The sequence below is a fragment of the Helianthus annuus genome, chromosome 8, assembly GCF_002127325.2.
Source record: "Helianthus annuus cultivar XRQ/B chromosome 8, HanXRQr2.0-SUNRISE, whole genome shotgun sequence".
NCBI classification, from domain to species: Eukaryota; Viridiplantae; Streptophyta; class Magnoliopsida; order Asterales; family Asteraceae; genus Helianthus; species Helianthus annuus.
This window is the reverse complement of record NC_035440.2, coordinates 127246858-127267386: the sequence shown is the minus strand read 5'-3', so window position 1 is coordinate 127267386 and position 20529 is coordinate 127246858. Positions and strand designations below refer to the sequence as shown.

At 41.2% G+C, this 20529-nt stretch overlaps 1 protein-coding gene across 1 annotated transcript; it reads left to right on the top strand.

The window, feature by feature from the left end:
* The first annotated feature begins 3613 nt into the window (after window positions 1-3613).
* LOC110923456 (RING-H2 finger protein ATL46) lies at window positions 3614-4906 on the top strand. The gene has a single exon (XM_022167542.2). It carries the CDS (start codon window positions 3805-3807, stop codon window positions 4723-4725), a length of 921 nt encoding a protein of 306 aa, XP_022023234.1. The 5' UTR covers window positions 3614-3804; the 3' UTR covers window positions 4726-4906.
* The last annotated feature ends 15623 nt before the right edge of the window (window positions 4907-20529 follow it).

Below are 20529 nucleotides of genomic sequence, written 5' to 3'. Positions count from 1 at the left end.
ATGAGTTTTGTAAGGGCCAGGGGATTGTGAACCAATACACCATGCCTGGTACAACTCAGCAGAACGGTGTCGCTGAAAGAAGAAACCGTACCCTTATGAACATGGTGCGCAGTATGTTAGCCAACACTAACTTACCATTATTCCTCTGGACTGAAGCGTTAAAAGCAGCTGTTCATATACTCAATAGAGTTCCTTCTAAGTCTGTCCCTAAAACTCCTTATGAACTTTGGACGGGAAGGAAACCGAGTCTTAAATATATGAAAGTATGGGGCTGCATTGCTGAAGCAAAACTTTACAATCCTTTCCTAAGGAAACTTGACCCTAAAACAGTTACCTGTTTCTTTATCGGGTACCCTGAGAACTCGAAGGGTTATCGTTTCTATTGTCCTTCCCATGTCACCCGTATTGTTGAAACCAAGCGTGCCGCGTTCCTGGAGGATTTCAAGGTCAGTGGGAGCAGTACCAACCCTTACGAAGAATTGCAAGAAGTACAAGACGCGGGGGGGAGAGACTCGTCGCTTACCATTACTCCGATTACTCCTCTTGTACCCAATGCAACTATTGTTCCTGAAGCTACTGCACCAACTGCAAATTTACCTCTACAATCAGAACCCATTATACCTCATGACGAAGGCACATCAAACGCTCAAAACCTAGACAACGCTGAACCCGATAATCCACTCAGGAGGTCATCCAGGCAAAGAAGGCCTCCTAACTGGGATGATTATGTTACCTACCTGACTGAAATGGATCCCGGAAAGCTCAATGATCCTATCTCTTACAATGAAGCCATTAGCAGTGATCAGTCTTCTGAATGGAATAAAGCAATGATTGATGAGCTTGATTCCATGAAGAAAAATGACGTTTGGGATTTGGTAGAATTACCCAACGGAGTCAAACCCGTAGGATGCAAATGGGTGTTCAAAACAAAACTGGATCCGAATGGGAACGTTGAACGCTACAAAGCGAGATTGGTTGCAAAGGGCTACACTCAGAAAGAGGGAATTGATTATCAAGAGACGTTTTCACCTGTCTCTCGTAAAGATTCATTAAGGATCGTCATGGCCCTAGTAGCTCATTTCGATTTAGAGCTGCATCAGATGGACGTTAAAACCGCTTTCCTTAACGGAGACTTGGACGAAGATGTTTACATGAAGCAACCTGAAGGCTTTGAGCCTGAAGGTCAGGAGCATCTAGTCTGTAAGCTGAAGAAATCCATTTACGGGTTAAAACAAGCATCACGTCAGTGGTACCTCAAGTTTGATGAAGTCATGAAGAAGCAAGGTTTTATGAAGAATCAAGTGGATCAATGCACCTACCTCAAGATGAGTGGGAGCAACTTTACTATACTTGTCCTTTACGTTGATGACATTCTATTGGCAAGTAATAGTTTAGACATGTTGCATGAGTCGAAGCGGTTACTCTCGCATAACTTCGACATGAAGGATCTCGGAGATGCATCTTACGTCATTGGCATCGAAATTCACCGAGATAGAAACAAAGGGATCTTAGGATTGTCCCAAAGGGCCTACATAGATCATGTCCTTACACGGTATAACATGCAACAGTGCAAACCCTCCGTCGCTCCAGTAGTTAAGGGAGATGTTTTCGGTTCGTTTCAGTGTTCGACAACAGAGGTTGAGAAGGAGCAAATGAGCCAGATACCTTACGCATCAGTAGTCGGGAGCTTGATGTATGCTCAAGTCTGTACTCGTCCAGATATCGCTTATATTGCTGGAATGCTAGGCCGTTATCAGACTAATCCTGGCCTAGATCATTGGAAAGCAGCTAAGAAGGTACTTCGATATCTGCAAGGGACGAAAGACTATAAGCTGACTTATAGAAGAAGTGATCATTTAGAAGTGGTGGGCTATTCTGATTCTGACTTTGCCAAATGCAAAGATGACAAGAAATCCACTTCGGGCTATATCTTTATGTTAGCAGGCGGCCCTATCTCTTGGAAGAGTCATAAACAACAGTTGACCACAACTTCCACAATGATGGCAGAGTACATTGCTGTTTATAACGCAACCTGTCATGGAATGTTGATTAGAAACCTGGTCACTGGACTCAGAATTGTTAATTCCATTTCTAGACCATTGAAGCTTTACTGTGATAATTCAGCTGCCGTTAGTTTCTCGAACAGTAACAGTTCGACTGGAGCTGGTTTATATCTCGATACGAAATATCTATTTGTACGTGAACGTGTTGAGGAAAATAATCTTTGTATCGAGTATATTAGTACTAAGGATATGCTTGCGGATCCGATGACTAAAGGTCTCCCTCCTAAGGTTTATGAAGAACATGTTCGGAATATGGGATTATGTAAAGACCTTATTTGAGCATATTGTACTAGCTTATGTTTTATGTTTAATGAAATTTCCTCAAGTTTGATTTTGTATGTCTGTTAGAATATGTTCAACCGGTATAATGGCATATAGACAAATAAAAGGTTACAAATCAAACAAAGGGCTTACGCGTATTTTGATCATAACGACTAGGTTTTAAATTAAGGCTACAGTATGATTAATGGGGGTCCTGAGTCGCATAATGATTCAACGGCTGTATTTTTCTGCTATAGTACTTGTTTAAGGCTAAAATGAGTGTTAACTCCTGATCAGGCTTATCTAATACTCATAGTAAATGATTACTCGGCTAAGTGGGAGAATGTAAGATTAAATATATCATGTTTAATATTTAATCTATAGCCATCTTAATCATTTACATTATAGAGATCAAAATATATTAGAACCTATTATTTAATTAGTTGGTAATTGTTGATGGACCATATTACCCTTAGTAACTAATTAGGTTTCCTCCTGAGTGCTTATATAAGGAGAGTTATGTGGAGGTTTAGGGGTTACTCAGTTACACAATTCACACACCCCATTAGCCATAACATCATCACGAAACCTCCTCTCCTAACCGATACCCTTTTCGGTTTCTAAGTTCCCATCATCAGTCAGCACCCTAAGGAGGAACCAGATCAAGATGACAGGCATGTCGGACTCCCTCACAGGATTCTCCTCTGCACTATCTGCTGTGACAGGTATGATTTATATTGTTTTCCTTCATGAACAAACAGAACTGAACCAACATTATACATATATTTTTTAGTATCATCTGGTATATTGGATTCTGACTTTTAATTTTATGTAAGAGTTAAGACCTTCGGGTATGGGGAGGATAGTCTCTTTGGAGACTACCCGTTACGTGGACGCCACGTCATCACGGGAGGAGGAGCATCCTTATGGGGACTACCCAAGGGTGTGGGGACTACCCACTTTAATAAAAAATAGTATATATTCAAGGAGAGAGAGAGAAGAACTAAAGGGGGCCACCAATTGGCTCGTCTCCGGCGTCTCATTTCCAACGAAAGTGACGAGACGGCCCCATGGGGGGGCGGTGTGCGACGGACCAAGAAAGGGGGGACGGCCCGGTGCCGAGCCCCGTACCCTTTGGTCTAACTTGATTCACCACAAGAATCACTCCGTAAAAGACTCTTGTCTCTCTCATGGGTTGACTTTGTACTTCATGATCATTATAAGCCACAAGACAAATTCATTATTAGGGTTGTCTAGCATGCCAAAAAAGGAAAAGCTGCAAAAGACCCACCCATATCCTTTTGTCCACTACTCAATCTTCTACTTTCTTCTTTTGGAATTCTTTAGGTTTATCTGGCAATGTTGCCATTATCAGTAACCAAAACAGTTGAAACTCTTTTCAAACTTCTCTTTATATGTTTCCCTTTTATTATATCATACAACAATGGTTCATGAAGTTTTGAATCTTCCATAGCTTTTCATGGGTAGAATTCTCAGCGAAAACCGCCAAGAAAATGGCCTCTGGGTCGAGTTACCGGTTCCATCTAAGATCACAATCAGTCCCATTCTTCTCTGGGTGATTGTATCAATGGCAGCCATCTTCTTCATATCCGGGATCATCCATGTTTTATTTAAAATCTACAAACAAGGTCATGCTTACCCATCAATCTCGCAGTCCATTCGATATACTGAATTCTCGCATCCCCAATCTCTTGGAAGACAACTTCAACAGCTATTTCGGTTACAAGATTCTGGTTTGGATCCGTCTTTCATCGAGAGGTTACCAGTTTTCGAATACAAACACATTATGGGGACAAAGTACCCTTTTGATTGCGCTGTATGTTTGTGTGAGTTTGCACCTCATGACAAGCTTAGATTGATTCCAGTTTGCAGCCATGCTTTTCACACTCATTGCATAGACACATGGCTTCTTTCAAACTCCACATGCCCTCTTTGCAGGGTCAATCTTAGCAGCGAAAGCGCGCTAACTGATCCTCATGCGCCATTGGAAAACTGCGTTAATGTATCGACGAATAGCATTGAGAGGGTGTTTTCAGTGAGGCTAGGAAAGCTTAAGAGCTTGAAAGAAAATGAAAAATCTATAGGAGGGGAGATTAGTAGATGCAACTTGGATGCAAGAAGATGCTTTTCAATGGGTTCATTTAGATATGTGGTTGATAATGTAGATATGCAAGTAACTTTGTTAGATGTTAAAGATAATAATGTAGATTGTGGAAAAGGTGAAGATAATATGGATTTAAGGAAGCTTAAATATGAGAGTCTTTCTGTTTCTAAGGTTTGGTTATGGTCTAAGAAAGGAAAATTTCCAGTGTCTTCATCAGAGACTACTGAGGTTAGAGATGTTTCATCTTCTCAAAACATTATACTTTCTAGTAATTGATGGTGTTTTCCAATATTATAAGTAGTTTTAGTTTTAAATATTAATCACCCATGTGTGTTATGTAGCTATATATCATATAAACCTCTCTGTCTTTTTTCCTTTATTTTTTGTTTTTGTTTTTTGTGATTACCAGTTTGTACCTTAAGAAATTATGTATTACAACCCCATATAGTTAAAGGTAGTGCTTGTAATAGTTTTAAATTTCTATAAAAAGTTAATAAAGAATTGACACCATATCAAGCAAAATTTGTCAGTAATTGTTTGATTTCATGTTTTAAACATTATTTGGCCTATAAAATTCTTGGTGGTTTTCATTTTCCATCCAATATATTCATGTGTATTTTTCAGTATTTCTTATGATGTGACCACAGAGATATAATCAATTACATTCACTATGAGAGATTTTTGTCCAAGAGTGTTATAAGGGGGTGGGGGTGGGGGTGGTATTACTTGGAAAAATTCCATCATTCTCAACATCCAATCAAGTTCCACCATGTCATCAACTATTTTTCCATCACTCGCAACCTTTTTTAATGGCAATAGTCATCACTCACAACACCCAACAATAAACTCTCACACCCCCTCACATGTTCCATCACTCACAATCCATCACTCGTGAAAACAATCACGAAAATTGTTCTTCACGTGATAAAATGCATGGTGGCGGTGGTTTGTTTGTTCCCATCACTCGTGGAACTTCCCATCACTCGTGGAACTTGCCTCCCACCCCCAGTCCCCTAATTTTCTTCAATTCTAGCTCATGCCATATGCCGTTAAAAAGCGTAAACCATCAATTGAATAACTCAAGAATCAATCACACCGAAACAACTACAAATCACAAGCATATGAGTGGACAAGAGTTCACAATTTTTACACAATTATCATTTAACTAAGGAATAAATTGCCAAAATCACCCCTGAGGTTTGAGCCTATTTGTCGTTTTCATTCAAAATGACTTTTTTTTTATCAAATCGTCCTTCACTTTGGCAACTTTTTTTCGTTTTCATTCAAATCACTAACACCATTTAAATTACCATTAATTTAGAGGTAATTTGTTGGTAATTTTTGTGTTATCAATTTCCGTAGTGATATTGGATTATCTTGTCGATTAAGTTGATCTTATTTTTATTAATCGAGTTAGGTGATGTAGGAATGCGAGCTCGATTTTCAAAATAAGATATAGTGTATTGGGCTGGTTACTTACTATCATTAGTGGGCTTTATATCTTATATCAAAACACATGGGTCGATTATTAGGATTTATAATATCAAATATATGGGCTGAAATATTTGGTTTATATTCTCAACATGGAACTTAACATATGTTTTAGTTTTGAATTGAATTCGTTGAGATAAGTCAGTCCTAATTTTAGATGATAATTACGAATACTTTGTTGATAATTTTGGAAAATAATTATTATTATATCTATTCTAAAGTAATAATCGGATCCCAATTTTGAAAAAGACAACCACTCAAAACCGGTACGGTTTTGGAGAGAGACACAAAAAAGGTCTTTTTCGATTTTTTTTCCTGGTACGGAAATATTTTTTTTTCTCAGTTCATCTAAACAAATCTGATTCTTTAAAAGGCAAAGTTTAATCCGTTCAAACTTTTGATAGTACCATCAAATAGTTTGTTTTGATAGTGAACACACGACTCTTTGTTTAATTCAAGTTGCATTCAAATTGTTATCTTATTTTCTTGTTCCTGTTCTTTACTTAACCAAAATAATTTTGACATTTTACCCAATTTTTTTTATGTTTTTTACATTTTTTATTACTTTTTATCTTAAAAAAAATACAAACCATTACCCCCACCAACCCAACCCACCCCACCCCACCCCACCCCACTCTATCTCTAACCTCTACATTTCTCCTTTCTCTCTCAAAATCTCTACATCTTTCTCCATACCCACCTCCACCAATCGCTACTCTCTCTCTAGCCTACACACCAACCACCAACAATCTACACTAGCTTCGCCCACCCCTCACAACCCAAATCCGGCCACTAGCAAACCCCTTTCTCCTTCTTTCATCGGCCACCACCAAAAGTCATGGTGGCCCATGTGATCAAACCTTGAAGAACAGATGATACTCAAAGCCAAAACTAGTTCTCAAACAGTTGATCCACAATAAGCGGTGCATGTTCTAAGTTCCCTCCAATGGCAGTGCTTCTATCAGCTGATTGTCCTAAAGACTGATCTTCTCAACAACTGTTCATCTAAGTACTGCTGGTTACAAAGACTGAGAGAACCTAACAACCAATGTTGTAGAAGGCGCTAGGCGCTAGTCGGGCGGTGAGGTACCGCCTAGGGATTAATCGGGATTAATCGGAATGGGATTTTTATATGTATTTTTTCAAAATTTTATATATATATATATATATATATATATACACACCCAATAATATAAAAATAATACTTCAAAATTCACATAAATACTTCAAGTTTCAGATAGTATGGTTCGATTTTGACCGATTTTGACTGATTTTGACCAATTTTGACCGCCTAGGACCGATTTTGACCGATTAATATAGTCCGATTAATCCGATTTTTGACCGCCTAGGACCGCCTAGGTACCGCCTTTGACCATGGCCGATTAATTGACCGACTAGCTCAAAATTAGGCAGTAAGTGGCCGCCTAGCGCCTAGGCGCCGATTAATCGGCCGCCTAGGCCGATTTCTGCAACACTGCTAACAACTGCTGATTGTCAAAGCCCTGATGAAGACTAAAGCACTGCTGATTCAAGGCCTAATCAACCATTGAAGAAAGCACTGATCTGTAACATCAGTGCTTAGGCTCAACAGCGGATAGGAGTATCAGTGTATTCAATGTAACAGTAATTGTTTAGCATCAGTGTTCAGAGGTTGTTAGTCTGTTAGATGTCACTGTCTAGGTGATGTCAGCTTAGATGCTCAGTCGTTAGATTTGTACTATAAATAGAACAGTACCTGTACTGTTCTATTAGCTCTTTTGCACCTATCATCTAGAACAAACTAGTGAGCTCAGGCTGGGGGAGTTTAGTGTACATGCATGCATAGTTGAATCTTTGTAATTCATACAATCTTTTTACTAATGAAATCCATTATGATGAAAACTATCTCTCTTTGATTGTGGTTATAAAGTTTACTTTCATTTCCGCTGCAATTCATCTCTGATTTATCTTCTTTCATTAATCATTTGTTAAATAAACACAATCAGGACAAACTCAGATCCTAACAATTGGTATCAGAGCATAGGACAATCAAATTCGATCTAACAATCAATTTGACATAAAAGTTCAGCTCAAATTCAATGATACTAAAGTTGTTCGTATCGGTTGAAAAACAGAGTAAAGTGTAATCACGTATAAAAGTTGATTATTCAAAAACTTCTGTAAAACAACCAAGATGACATCACACTCACAGGACCCTCACAACACCGGAACACTATTCAAGCCATCTATATGTTAGGGCATGGATTTTATGCTAAGGATTATCTATCTTGAGACTGGGCCTAGATCACTGAAGGGGTAAGGTCCCAAAAACCTCATAAAAAGGATTTGAGACCATACCACAAACTAGCCTTTCAACCTTTTAACCTTGCGCGGCCGCGCATTGGTCTTACAAAAGGGAGAAGGTAATCAACAATTTATAGTCGCGCGCCCAAAGGAAAGCATAAAATCCTTGCGCCTTCTTCCATTAGCAAAGGATTGAAATCCTGAAGATCAATACTTCCGCCCAAATATCCAAACTTGGATATTATTTTGCCCAGACTTGGGATTTACACATCTGTGTCCACACAGTAAGGTGTCACACTAGATTACAGCAGTAATCTTCTAGAAAGAATATGATCGTACACCACCCAGACGGTTACAACCGTCTGGACACGTGTCATTACCACAGGCATCCCTGAAACCACAACGAAAGCATGCAATTGGAGAATGATCTCCACTTAATCACTTTCCACGTGGCAATTCCCCAGCCTTAGATCAAACCACGATCCGTGTGCATTCACATCGGATCGAGGCAACTTGACGTGGGATCAAAGAATTTAACGGAAGAAAATATAACCGCTACGGCGTTAGCATCTTCCGTCATCTTTTCAATAACAGGTTTTCCCTCCCAAACTCCCGGTTATAAATACGAGAACTGTTCAGGTAAAAACCCAGATCACACTCACTTTTCAAATACTATCTCTTCTCCACTACCAATACTTATTCTCACACCGGAGTCGGGTCAAGGAGAGAACCCTCTTCTCCCCTTGGCGAGGCTAACGGTGCTCTTTTTTGCAGAATCACCGGAGAAGAAGTTCGGTAGCAACTGAATCAACCGAGAGAGAGCTAACCCTTTTATGCGGATTCAAACCCCCTAGATATTTCGGTTCCGACCATTTATCTAGTGTTTCTTCATTGGCGCCCACCGTTTTCTCAGTTTTTCTAGTTTCTACCTCGTTTCGATTTAGTTCATTCCATTTTTCTGTTTTTACACATGGCAGAAAATTCGTCTTCTCACCGGCAACCTGGTCCTCGACCAAAAGTCGGAAACAATTTCCAAATAGAAGGATCCCCAGAACATTGGGTTAACAGATGCCAAGCTGCGTTAGACACAATCGTTATGCAAATCGCCAGATCTGATTTCCCAAACATCAGATCTGGAAAAGAAATCAATACTACAGAATCGGACCCACCAACACCACGTTGGGGGGACATCCAATCCAGCCAATCCAGAAATAGCAGTTATCAGAAACAAATACACATGGTTCAAGGAGGTCCGTCACGAAGACCAAATAAACGAAACTATGATCAACATTGGAGAGAACAGCAAGTCGTGTTCCCTGTTGTTCCTGGGGGCCCTCAGGAAGAACGACCAGTGATTATCACCGGTATTTTCGGTCATTACCGAACGGACTATATGTTCATAGATCCAGGAAGCTCGATGGACATCATATACGAACAGTGCTTTAAACAGCTCGATTCAGAAGATAAAGCACGTTTAGAACCGGTCGATTTTCCCCTCACCGGATTCTGTAATGAAGCTGTATTCCCATTAGGGCAAATCGCTTTCCCAGTGACTTTATCAGATGACAAACATTCACGAACAGTTACAGTCAATTTCATGGTCATGCCAGCAACATCACGTCATGATGTTTTGCTCGGGAGAAGGTCACAAAGAGAATTCAGCATGATCACTTCCATTCCACATGCTGCTTGTGGATTTCCGACAGAAACCGGAGTTGCAATTCTCTATTCAAGCAAAGAAGTCATGTCCGTGGACGATGAACCACCAGCAAAGGTAGTCAAATCTTCGACACCAAACGAACCAGAGAAATGGGTTCTGAACAACGAATACCCAGAGCAGACCATTCTGCTAGGACAAGCCATTTCACCAACAACACGCATACAACTGAAAGAGTTGTTGTCCAACAACAAAGATATATTTGCCTGGTGCCCAGCAGACATGACTGGAGTTCCACGCGACATCGCGCAACATTGTCTAAACATCAAACCATCAGTAGAACCTGTTGCTCAGGGGAGGCGCAGCTTCAGTGAAGAAAAAGCAAAAGCAATGGACGAGCAAGTAACAGAGTTACTCAATGCGGGAATCTTGCGCGAAGTGAAATACCATACATGGGTTGCCAACCCAGTGATGGTACAAAAACATAGCGGCGGGTGGAGAATGTGTGTCGACTTCAAAGACCTAAACAAAGCATGCCCCAAAGATTGCTACGCGCTCCCAGAGATAGACAAAAAAGTCGACTCTCTAGCATCATTCAGATGGAAAAGTTTTCTCGACTGTTATAAGGGTTATCACCAGGTCCAGATGAAAAAAGAAGACGAAGATAAAACCGCGTTCCGCACAGATAAAGGCATCTACTGCTACACGAAAATGCCGTTTGGCTTGCGCAACGCAGGCGCAACTTATCAACGCCTAATGGACACAGTCTTCAGCGGGGATATTGGCAAAACTGTCGAAGTATACATGGATGACCTCGTCATCATGAGCCATGAAGAGGAGACAATGCTCAACAATATCCAGCGCACGTTCGATTCCTTACGTAGCGTGAACTTAAAACTTAACCCGACAAAATGCTCCTTCGGCATGGAAGAAGGAAAATTTTTGGGTTTCATAGTTACAAGAGACGGCTTTAAGGTTAATCCAGAAAAAGTGCAGGCCATCCAGTTAATGCCATCACCTGCAACAGTCAAAGAAATGCAACGGCTCGCCGGACGATTAGCAGCTCTGAACAGATTCTTGGCTAATCATGCGGCAAAATCTTATCCATTTATCAGTACGCTGCGAAACTGCGGAAAGAAAACTCCTTTTCAATGGACGCCTGAAGCAGAAGCAGTATTCAAGCAAATGAAAGAATGTTTAATTCAGCTGCCAACACTGACCGCGCCAAAAGAAAAAGAACCGTTAATCTTATATCTGTCAGCCGCGGAAGTAGGGGTAGGCGCAGTATTAATGGTAGAACGGGAAAATATCCAGACTCCAATCTACTATATCAGCAAAACGCTCACTGGCCCCGAAACTCGTTACTCAATGATAGAAAAATTGGTTCTAGCACTAATACACACATCCAGACGCTTGCGCAGGTACTTCTCAGGCCATGTCATCACAGTTCTCACGAATTATCATTTAGGCCAAATCTTGTCAAAACCCGATGTGGCGGGAAGATTAGCTAAATGGGCCATTGAGCTGGGAGGCTACAACATTTTTTACAGACCAAGGCCAGCAATCAAAGGGCAAGTTCTAGCAGACTTCGCCACTGAAGTTCCCATCGATAAAATACAAGAATGTGAGGCAATTCAGAACCCAACACCTGTTTTCGATGACAGAGTCTGGACCTTACACACAGATGGTGCTTCCAATGATGATGGAGCAGGAGCAGGCCTCCGATTAGTCAGTCCGGATAATCACGAACTTACAGATGCCATACGCTTAGATTTCCAAAGTACCAACAATGAAGCAGAATACGAAGCATTTTTAGCAGGTCTCCGTCTAGCACTTAAAATGGGGGCAAGAAACCTTGAAGCCAACGTTGATTCAAAGCTAGTAGCCGAACAAATTAACGGTCGTTATGATGCAAAAGGGGAAGCTATGGCGTTATACCTTGAACAAGCGCGGATGTTAATCAACCAATTTCAAACATTCAAAGTTAATCACATAAACAGAAGCGAAAACAAGCATGCTGACGCGCTAAGCAAGTTGGCTGCTACCAGCTTTAAGCACTTAGCAAAGGAGGTACGCATAGAGGTATTATCCAACCCTTCCATTCATTTCAAGCAAGTAAGCGTCATAGAAATGGGAGATCCATCCTGGATGTCACCAATTATCTTGTACCTTCAACACGGAAAACTTCCGGAAGGAAAGGCAGAAGCTCGAAAAATACAACACAAAGCACTAAATTACGAGATGGCGGATGGCGTCCTTTATCGAAAATCATTCATGGGCCCATTACTACGCTGTGTTGATAAAACAGACGCCCAATACCTAGTCAGAGAAATCCACGAGTGATTATGCGGGATACACGCGGGACCGCGCATGGTCGTGGCAAAAATAATAAGCGCCGGATACTACTGGCCAGGAATGCACGTAGACGCAGTTGATCTATTAAGAAGATGCGAGGCATGCCAACGCCACGCACCAAAGACATTCCGACCCAAAAATCCGCTAATTCCCGTTACTTCCGCCTGGCCATTCCAACAGTGGGGCATCGATCTTGTTGGCCCATTTCCTGACGCGCCAGGTGCAGTAAAATTCATCATCGTCGCGGTGGATTACTTCACAAAATGGGTAGAAGCTAAAGCTTTGGCCTCAACAACAGCAATGGTAATCCGCAAATTTATATGGGAACATATCATTTGCAGATTTGGACTACCATTGCGCATTATTTCCGACAATGGTACAAACTTCGCCGCAGAAGATCTTCAAAAATGGTTCAAAGAAATGAAGATCGAGCACAACTTTGCCTCCATTGCGCATCCTCAAGCGAACGGTCAGGTAGAAAGCGTAAACAAACAAATCGTTGACGGCATAAAAGCGCGACTTGGGACAGCGCGCAGAGGGTGGGTTGACGAACTTCCCAGCATCCTCTGGGCGCATCGAACAATGCCAAAGACTAGCACTGGCGAAACTCCGTTCAGTCTAGTCTATGGGTCTGAGGCTGTCATTCCAGCTGAGTTAGGTTTACCGTCACCGCGCATGATAGCTATGGAAAAACAGAACAATTAACAAGAGCGAAGAATGGATTTGGATCTTCTGGAAGAGAGGCGCGAGAACGCCGCCATAACGGAAACAAGGTACAAATCCAAGCTCGAAAAATATTACAATGCGCGCGTTCATGTTTGCACCTTTGTCCCCGGCGATTTTGTCTTGCGCGACAATGAGGCTTCAAACGCTGAAAAGCCCGGCAAATTAGCGCCAAGATGGGAAGGACCATACGTCATTAACGAGGTCCTAGGCAAGGGGGCATATACCCTAAAAAGGATCGATGGGACCCTAGTCCCCCGCACCTGGAACGCACAACAGTTGCGCAGGTGTTACATATGAACCAAGTCTACAAAAGCGGAAAGAACATACAGGCAATGTATTTCTTTATTATGTCTTGTATCACAAGCCTTGCGCTCTTATCAATACAAACATCATTTTTACTTATATCACTGTTTATTACAAATTGCATGTAATTTCTTTGGTTCGCGCGAAAACAATATGGTCAAACATTGTACACCTCATGAACAGTCTAAAACAGGCAAGCTGTTGTGCCTTTTAGACAAACGTTCACACATGAGCACAATACCATCCCTCATTCGCCTTACCTATCCAAAAGCAATTATACACATGCAACATATTGTAATCCACACATACAAGAATTAAACCCTACGGGAGTAGAAGTATATCACAATATACATCATCAAAAAAGTGTAACATAAACACTTAACAAGATCATAGCAATGATCTTCAAAAAAATTGTCCAGTACCAAAAAACTTACAAAAAGCATTAACAAAAGACGAAAACTGGTCCTAAGGTTAAACACCTAACCAGCATCGGAATCATCATCAACAACAGACACCTGATCACTCCGATGCATTTTCCGGCGTCGATATACTAACCGGCACTCTCCTTTTTGAAGCATCGGGAACCGAGCCATCAACCCATCGGCATCCAAAACAATACTAGCACCAGCAGTAACATCCGTATGCTGAAGAGCCTTGCAGTCAGAATCAACAACCACCGGAGAAACAGGTTTGACCAGATTCTTTACCGGAATAGTAGTAAGTGGCGGTGAACAAGAAAGAAGTATAAGACCTTCAGCAGCTTCATACACCCTAAAAACATCCAGCAAGAGACGAGTATGGTAAGAACGTTTCATCTTCTTTGATAAGAATCAACTAGGAGACAAGGTATCTCGAAAATACATATATATAAAGAGAACTCAACCTCGGGAAAGGAGAAACCTACCCATCATTAACTGTCAGAATTACATCACATCCAAACGGCGCTACAGGAACCAGGGTCATTTCCTAATTAATGAAGTCTGACAAGCGCCACTACAAATCTCAAGATCAAAGAGAAAAATACCCACTCTTACTGCCAGCTGACGCCATTACATGTCAGAGCATGATTACAAAGTCACGTTTTTTCCCTTTTCCAACAAAATAAAGCTTCCAAGAGAAGATTTCTTACGTCCCGCGCCCAAAAAGCATTTCCCTCTCATAAGTCCAGTGCTCCACTTATTTGCATAAGTACAACACTAGACTGGGGGGACTTGAAGGGGTAAGGTCCCAAAAACCTCATAAAAAGGATTTGAGACCATACCACAAACTGGCCTTTCAACCTTTTAACCTTGCGCGGCCGCGCATTGGTCTTACAAAAGGGAGAAGGTAATCAACAATTTATAGTCGCGCGCCCAAAGGAAAGCATAAAATCCTTGCGCCTTCTTCCATTAGCAAAGGATTGAAATCCTGAAGATCAATACTTCCGCCCAAATATCCAAACTTGGATATTATTTTGCCCAGACTTGGGATTTACACATTTGTGTCCACACAGTAAGGTGTCACACTAGATTACAGCAGTAATCTTCTAGAAAGAATATGATCGTACACCACCCAGACGGTTACAACCGTCTGGACACGTGTCATTACCACAGGCATCCCTGAAACCACAACGAAAGCATGCAATTGGAGAATGATCTCCACTTAATCACTTTCCACGTGGCAATTCCCCAGCCTTAGATCAAACCACGATCCGTGTGCATTCACATCGGATCGAGGCAACTTGACGTGGGATCAAAGAATTTAACGGAAGAAAATATAACCGCTACGGCGTTAGCATCTTCCGTCATCTTTTCAATAACAGGTTTTCCCTCCCAAACTCCCGGTTATAAATATGAGAACTGTTCAGGTAAAAACCCAGATCACACTCACTTTTCAAATACTATCTCTTCTCCACTACCAATACTTATTCTCACACCGGAGTCGGGTCAAGGAGAGAACCCTCTTCTCCCCTTGGCGAGGCTAACGGTGCTCTTTTTTGCAGAATCACCGGAGAAGAAGTTCGGTAGCAACTGAATCAACCGAGAGAGAGCTAACCCTTTTATGCGGATTCAAACCCCCTAGATATTTCGGTTCCGACCATTTATCTACTGTTTCTTCAATCACAGATCCTTAAGGGATAATGCAGGGAGTCTGAGGATCAAGGATCCTTACTATTGTTTATGTTTTTAACAATTGTTCCTTGTGTTCTCAGTTTACGTTTGCAGGTATTTGTGGACTAAGTCATTGAGAGAATCTCGGAGGAATATGCTATTTTTGGCACGTGCATGAGGCTCATAATCGTTGAGGAAAGTCATGGGAAGCTTGCATGATCTTCGGAGAGTTAGTTAGTAGGATTTTTCTTATCTTTTAAGGGGTAATAAGCTCATTTTAGAAACACAACAACCTGTATTCGAACTCTCTAATCAATATTGGCGAACACACAGACCTTCACATTAGAATTCATTGTATTGAGCTTGTTATCATCCAAAGTTGTAACCTTTTTGATCAATATAGTTGATAGTGATAGTTTTCACTATCCGAGGCTTTTTATGTCGGAGATCATTCATTGATCAAAGGCTTTTTCCTCATATAAATCCTTGTGTTCATTGTCATTTTCTTTCAATAATTGTTCATACATTTGTTCATCTAATCAAGCATCCAACCTCACAAAAATCAGATTTGGTTACATTATCCTTGTATGATTTTTGACCAAAACAGTTTGGCACCCACCGTGGGGTAATTGGTGCTTCATCTTTGAAAAACTTGTTCATTTCATTCATTCTTGTTCATTACCATCAACCACATGGCTTCTCAGGGAAAAACTTCTTCAAGCTCCATTCCGGCAATCACTGGGCATTCCACCATTGCCTCCTGCTCCTTCTGCATCTCAGAAGAATGCTGAAAATGCTGCGAAGAAGCAAACCCCCATTTTCACAAAAGCAACTACTGTTGTGTCTTCCTCTACACCTACTAACAGTGATCTTTACTCTTTGATTTTGCAGATGAGAGGATACATGCAACAGCAGGATGAGACTAATGGCAGGATCCTTCGTGAGATCGATGAAATCAAGAAATTGAAGAAGTCAGCGGAGGATCACTCTCCGTTAATGCCTAGGTCGTTGGATTTCACTACTCCACCAACAACCATCCAGCATTCCAAAGCATCAGGTGTCCAGCATCAAGGAGGATCAACAAGTATGCGGTATGGATCATCAGCTATGACGCAGGCTCAAGGATCCTACTTCCAGCCTCAAGGATCCTCTTTCCAACATCAAGGATCCTTCTTTAGTTCGGGAGGATATATGGGAAAGCTTTCAGCTCAAGGATCCTACCCTCAGCATCAAGGATCCTCATCGTAGTTTCAAGGATCCATGGAATATCCTCCAAGACCTTCAGCTCCAATGTATCCTGGATCCAACATCTTCCAGGATCAAGGATCCTCGGGGAGTCAACAACCCAGAAGTTCTGAGATTCATGTGGGAGACTTCATTCCCACGCAGACTATTGCTTTATCTGGTCCCACTCTTGCACCAAAGCTGCCTCATTTTGGATACAGTTCTGGGGTTCCAATCCCAAACCAGTCAGGAGGTAACACTTTTAATACATCTTATGGTATTAATCATGGTCTTATGTAGGAACCAGAAATCAATCAGGCCATGGCTAAGGAGTTGCAAAAGCTCAAGGATATGATATCCAGTGTTCCGAGAGTGGTTAAACCCATTCCTGAGATCCCGGATAGAAGTCACAAGGTGTCTCGCTTTGCACCACCCATATGTAATGCTGAGATACCAAAACGGTTCCAAACACCTAATATGAAGCTGTATGACGGTACCACCGATCCAGAAGAACATGTGGCACAATACAAGGAAAAAATGGAGATCAATCCCATTCCAGAAAGGTTAAAGGAAGCCTGCCTTTGCAAGGGTTTCGGATCCACATTAACTGGATCAGCTTTGAAGTGGCTGCTAAGTCTTCCTCCTTACTCAATTACTTCGTTTTCTCATTTGGTTAACTTGTTCAATAATCAGTTTTCATGTAGTAGAACATTTGAAAGGTTAACTAGTGATTTACATAGGATCACCCAAGGCCATAATGAAGCATTAAGGGACTATATAACTGTTAGGGGAGGATTTTTCTTATAGCCCGTGATCCTTACTTATTATCCTACTAATGATCCTTGCTTCTGTGACAGATAGTGATCCTCAGAAGAGCTTCAGGATCAGGATCATGGATCACCTTAAGGATCCTCATACTAACGATTGTTTGTTTGAATTTCGTATTGTTTTGCATGAGTAACAAGCTTGACCTGGTCTTGGCAACGTTGCTATGGAATATTCCACGGGTATTTCGCACACGTTTGATTGGAAATGGACGTTGTGGAGAACGTGGGAGCATGGCACAAAAGTCGGATAGTTTGTTAGCATAGCCAAAATCTATATCGGATCAGGGATCCTTGGCAAAATGAAAGAAGACCTCGTATCCTTCCTCAAAAGGAGGAAAACTACCTTTGCATGGAAGCATGAGGATATGACAGGTATATCTAAGGATATTATCACTCATAAACTTGGCATTGACAGGTCATTCAAACCAATCCATTAAAAAAGGAGGAAGTTTGCACCAGAAAGAAATGCCATTATCCAGGAAGAGGTAGAGAAATTGCTCCGAGCAGGTATGATTAGAGAGGTCAAGTATCCAAGATGGTTGGCCAATGTGGTTGTTGTTCAAAAGAAAAATGGAAAGTGGAGGGTATGTGTCGATTTCACAGATTTAAATAAGGCATGTCCCAAGGATCCTTTCCCATTACCCCACATTGACTCCATGGTGGATGCAACGGCGGGTCATGAACTGTTGACTTTTATGGATGCTTCATCTGGATTTCAACAAATTCAGATGGAACCATCTGATCAAGAGGACACGGCCTTTATGACTCCAACCGGTATATATTGTTATATTGCTATGCCGTTTGGATTAAGGAATGCAGGTGCAACATATCAAAGGCTGGTGAATATGATATTCAAGGATCAGATTGGACAAACTATGGAGGTTTACATAGATGATATGGTGGTAAAATCCGTAAAAGCTGAGGATCAGCTAAGGGACTTGGAGGAAGCATTCGATATCCTTGACAAATATAACATGAAACTTAATCCTTCAAAATGTCACTTTGGTGTTAAAGCAGGTAAATTCTTAGGATACATGGTGACCAAGAGAGGCATTGAAGCTAGCCCGGAACAAATCAAAGCCTTAGTGAATATCAAATCTCCTGCCAATGCTAAGGATGTCCAAAGGCTAACAGGCAGGATAGCAGCTTTGAACAGATTTATATCCAAATCCTCAGAAAAGTGCAAAGAATTCTATGATATCCTAAGGAAGAACAAGAAATTTGAGTGGACTGAGAAGCATGAAAATGCCTTAAGAGCTCTCAAAAATTACCTATCCTCAGCCCTGGCCTTGATGAGACCAGAAAAAGGCGATGTGCTATCCTTATATCTTGCAGTATCCTCAAAAGCAGTAAGTGCAGTCCTTGTTAAGGATCATGAAGGTACACAACATCCTGTCTATTATGTAAGTAAGAGTTTACTTGATGCCGAATCCAGGTATTCACACCTTGAAAAGCTTATTCTTGCATTAATCATGGCATCTACTAAGTTGAGACATTATTTTGAAACTCATGTTATTGTTGTTAAAACTAATTTTCCAATTAAGAATGTCCTCAGGAAACCAGAGATGTCAGGAAGGATGGCTAAGTGGGCAGTGAAGCTTAGTGCCTATGATATAAGATATGAGCCTAGGACAGCCATCAAATCCCAAGCATTGGCTGACTTTGTGGCTGATTTCAGTAGTGATTTACAAAAAGAAGCTGAGTTAGAAGTCCAGCAGCTAGAGGAGACCAAGGATCCTTGGATACTCTATACTAATGGATCCTCAAATGTCAAAGGCACAGGGCTTGGAATACTACTAAAATGGCCACAGTGGGACATAATACCCCACTCTATAGCTTGTGAGTTCCAAACCACTAATAATGGGGCTGAGTATGAAGCCTTGATTGCTGGTTTGCAAATTGCTAAGCATATGGGAATCAGGTATCTTGAGGTACATGTAGATTCATTGTTAATTACAAATCACTTTAATGGATCCTTTGCTGTTAAAGGTGAAAAGCTAACCAAATATTTAGAGATAGTCAAAGAATTGGCACTCTCTTTTGTTTCCTTTAGTTTGACACAGGTACCAAGGGAAGAAAATACAGAAGCTGATGCATTGGCTAATTTAGGATCATCTTTGAAGATCCCGGAGGATATAAGCATTCCCATTATCCATATCCTGGCTCCCGCCATCGAGGATCATGTGGCGATGGAAATAGGAGAGGATTCTGCGATTATCCCTAGTGAGGATACTCAATCTCATTCAGGATCAGGATCATGGATCTCACCAATCATGAGATACTTACAACACGGAGAGATTCCTACAGGAGAAAACCCTAGGGCTTTCAAAATTAAGGTATCTCAATTCACAATCTTAAATAATACGTTGTATAAGCGATCTCTTGCAGGACCATATTTAAGATGCATTGAGGATCCTGAAATCCAAGAAGTTTTAAAAGACTTCCATGAAGGAGATTGTGGAAACCACACTGGGGGCAGGGCATTGTTCTCAAGGATCCTGAGGACAGGATACTACTGGCCAACTATGAAAAGAGATGCTGTGGAGTATGCTAAAAAGTGTGATCCTTGTCAGAGACACAGCAATATCCTTCATCAGCCGGCTGAATTTTTACATCCTATATCCTCCTCTTGGCCATTTATGAGATGGGGCATGGATATAGTTGGTAAGCTCCCTAAGGCACCTGGTGGAAAAGTGTTCATGCTAGCTATGATTGATTACTTCTCCAAGTGGATAGAGGCTGAAGCTTTTGCCCAAGTCAGAGAAAAGGAAGTTATATCCTTCATTAAAAGAAATATTATAACTAGATTTGGTATTCCTTCTAAAATTATATGTGATAATGGTTCCCAATTTATTGGGGGCAGAACTACTAACTTTTGTGACAGCTGGGGGATTAAGATGATAACATCAACACCAGTCCACCCACAAGCTAATGGTCAGGTAGAATCATCCAACAAGATCATCATCAACAATTTGAAGAAGAAGCTGGGATCCAAGAAAGGGAAATGGGCAGAAGAACTACCTTATGTGCTTTGAGCTGATAGGACAACCCCCAAGAATGCTACAGGCTAGACTCCATTCTCTTTGGTATTTGGGGCAGAATCAGTGATCCCAACAGAAATGAT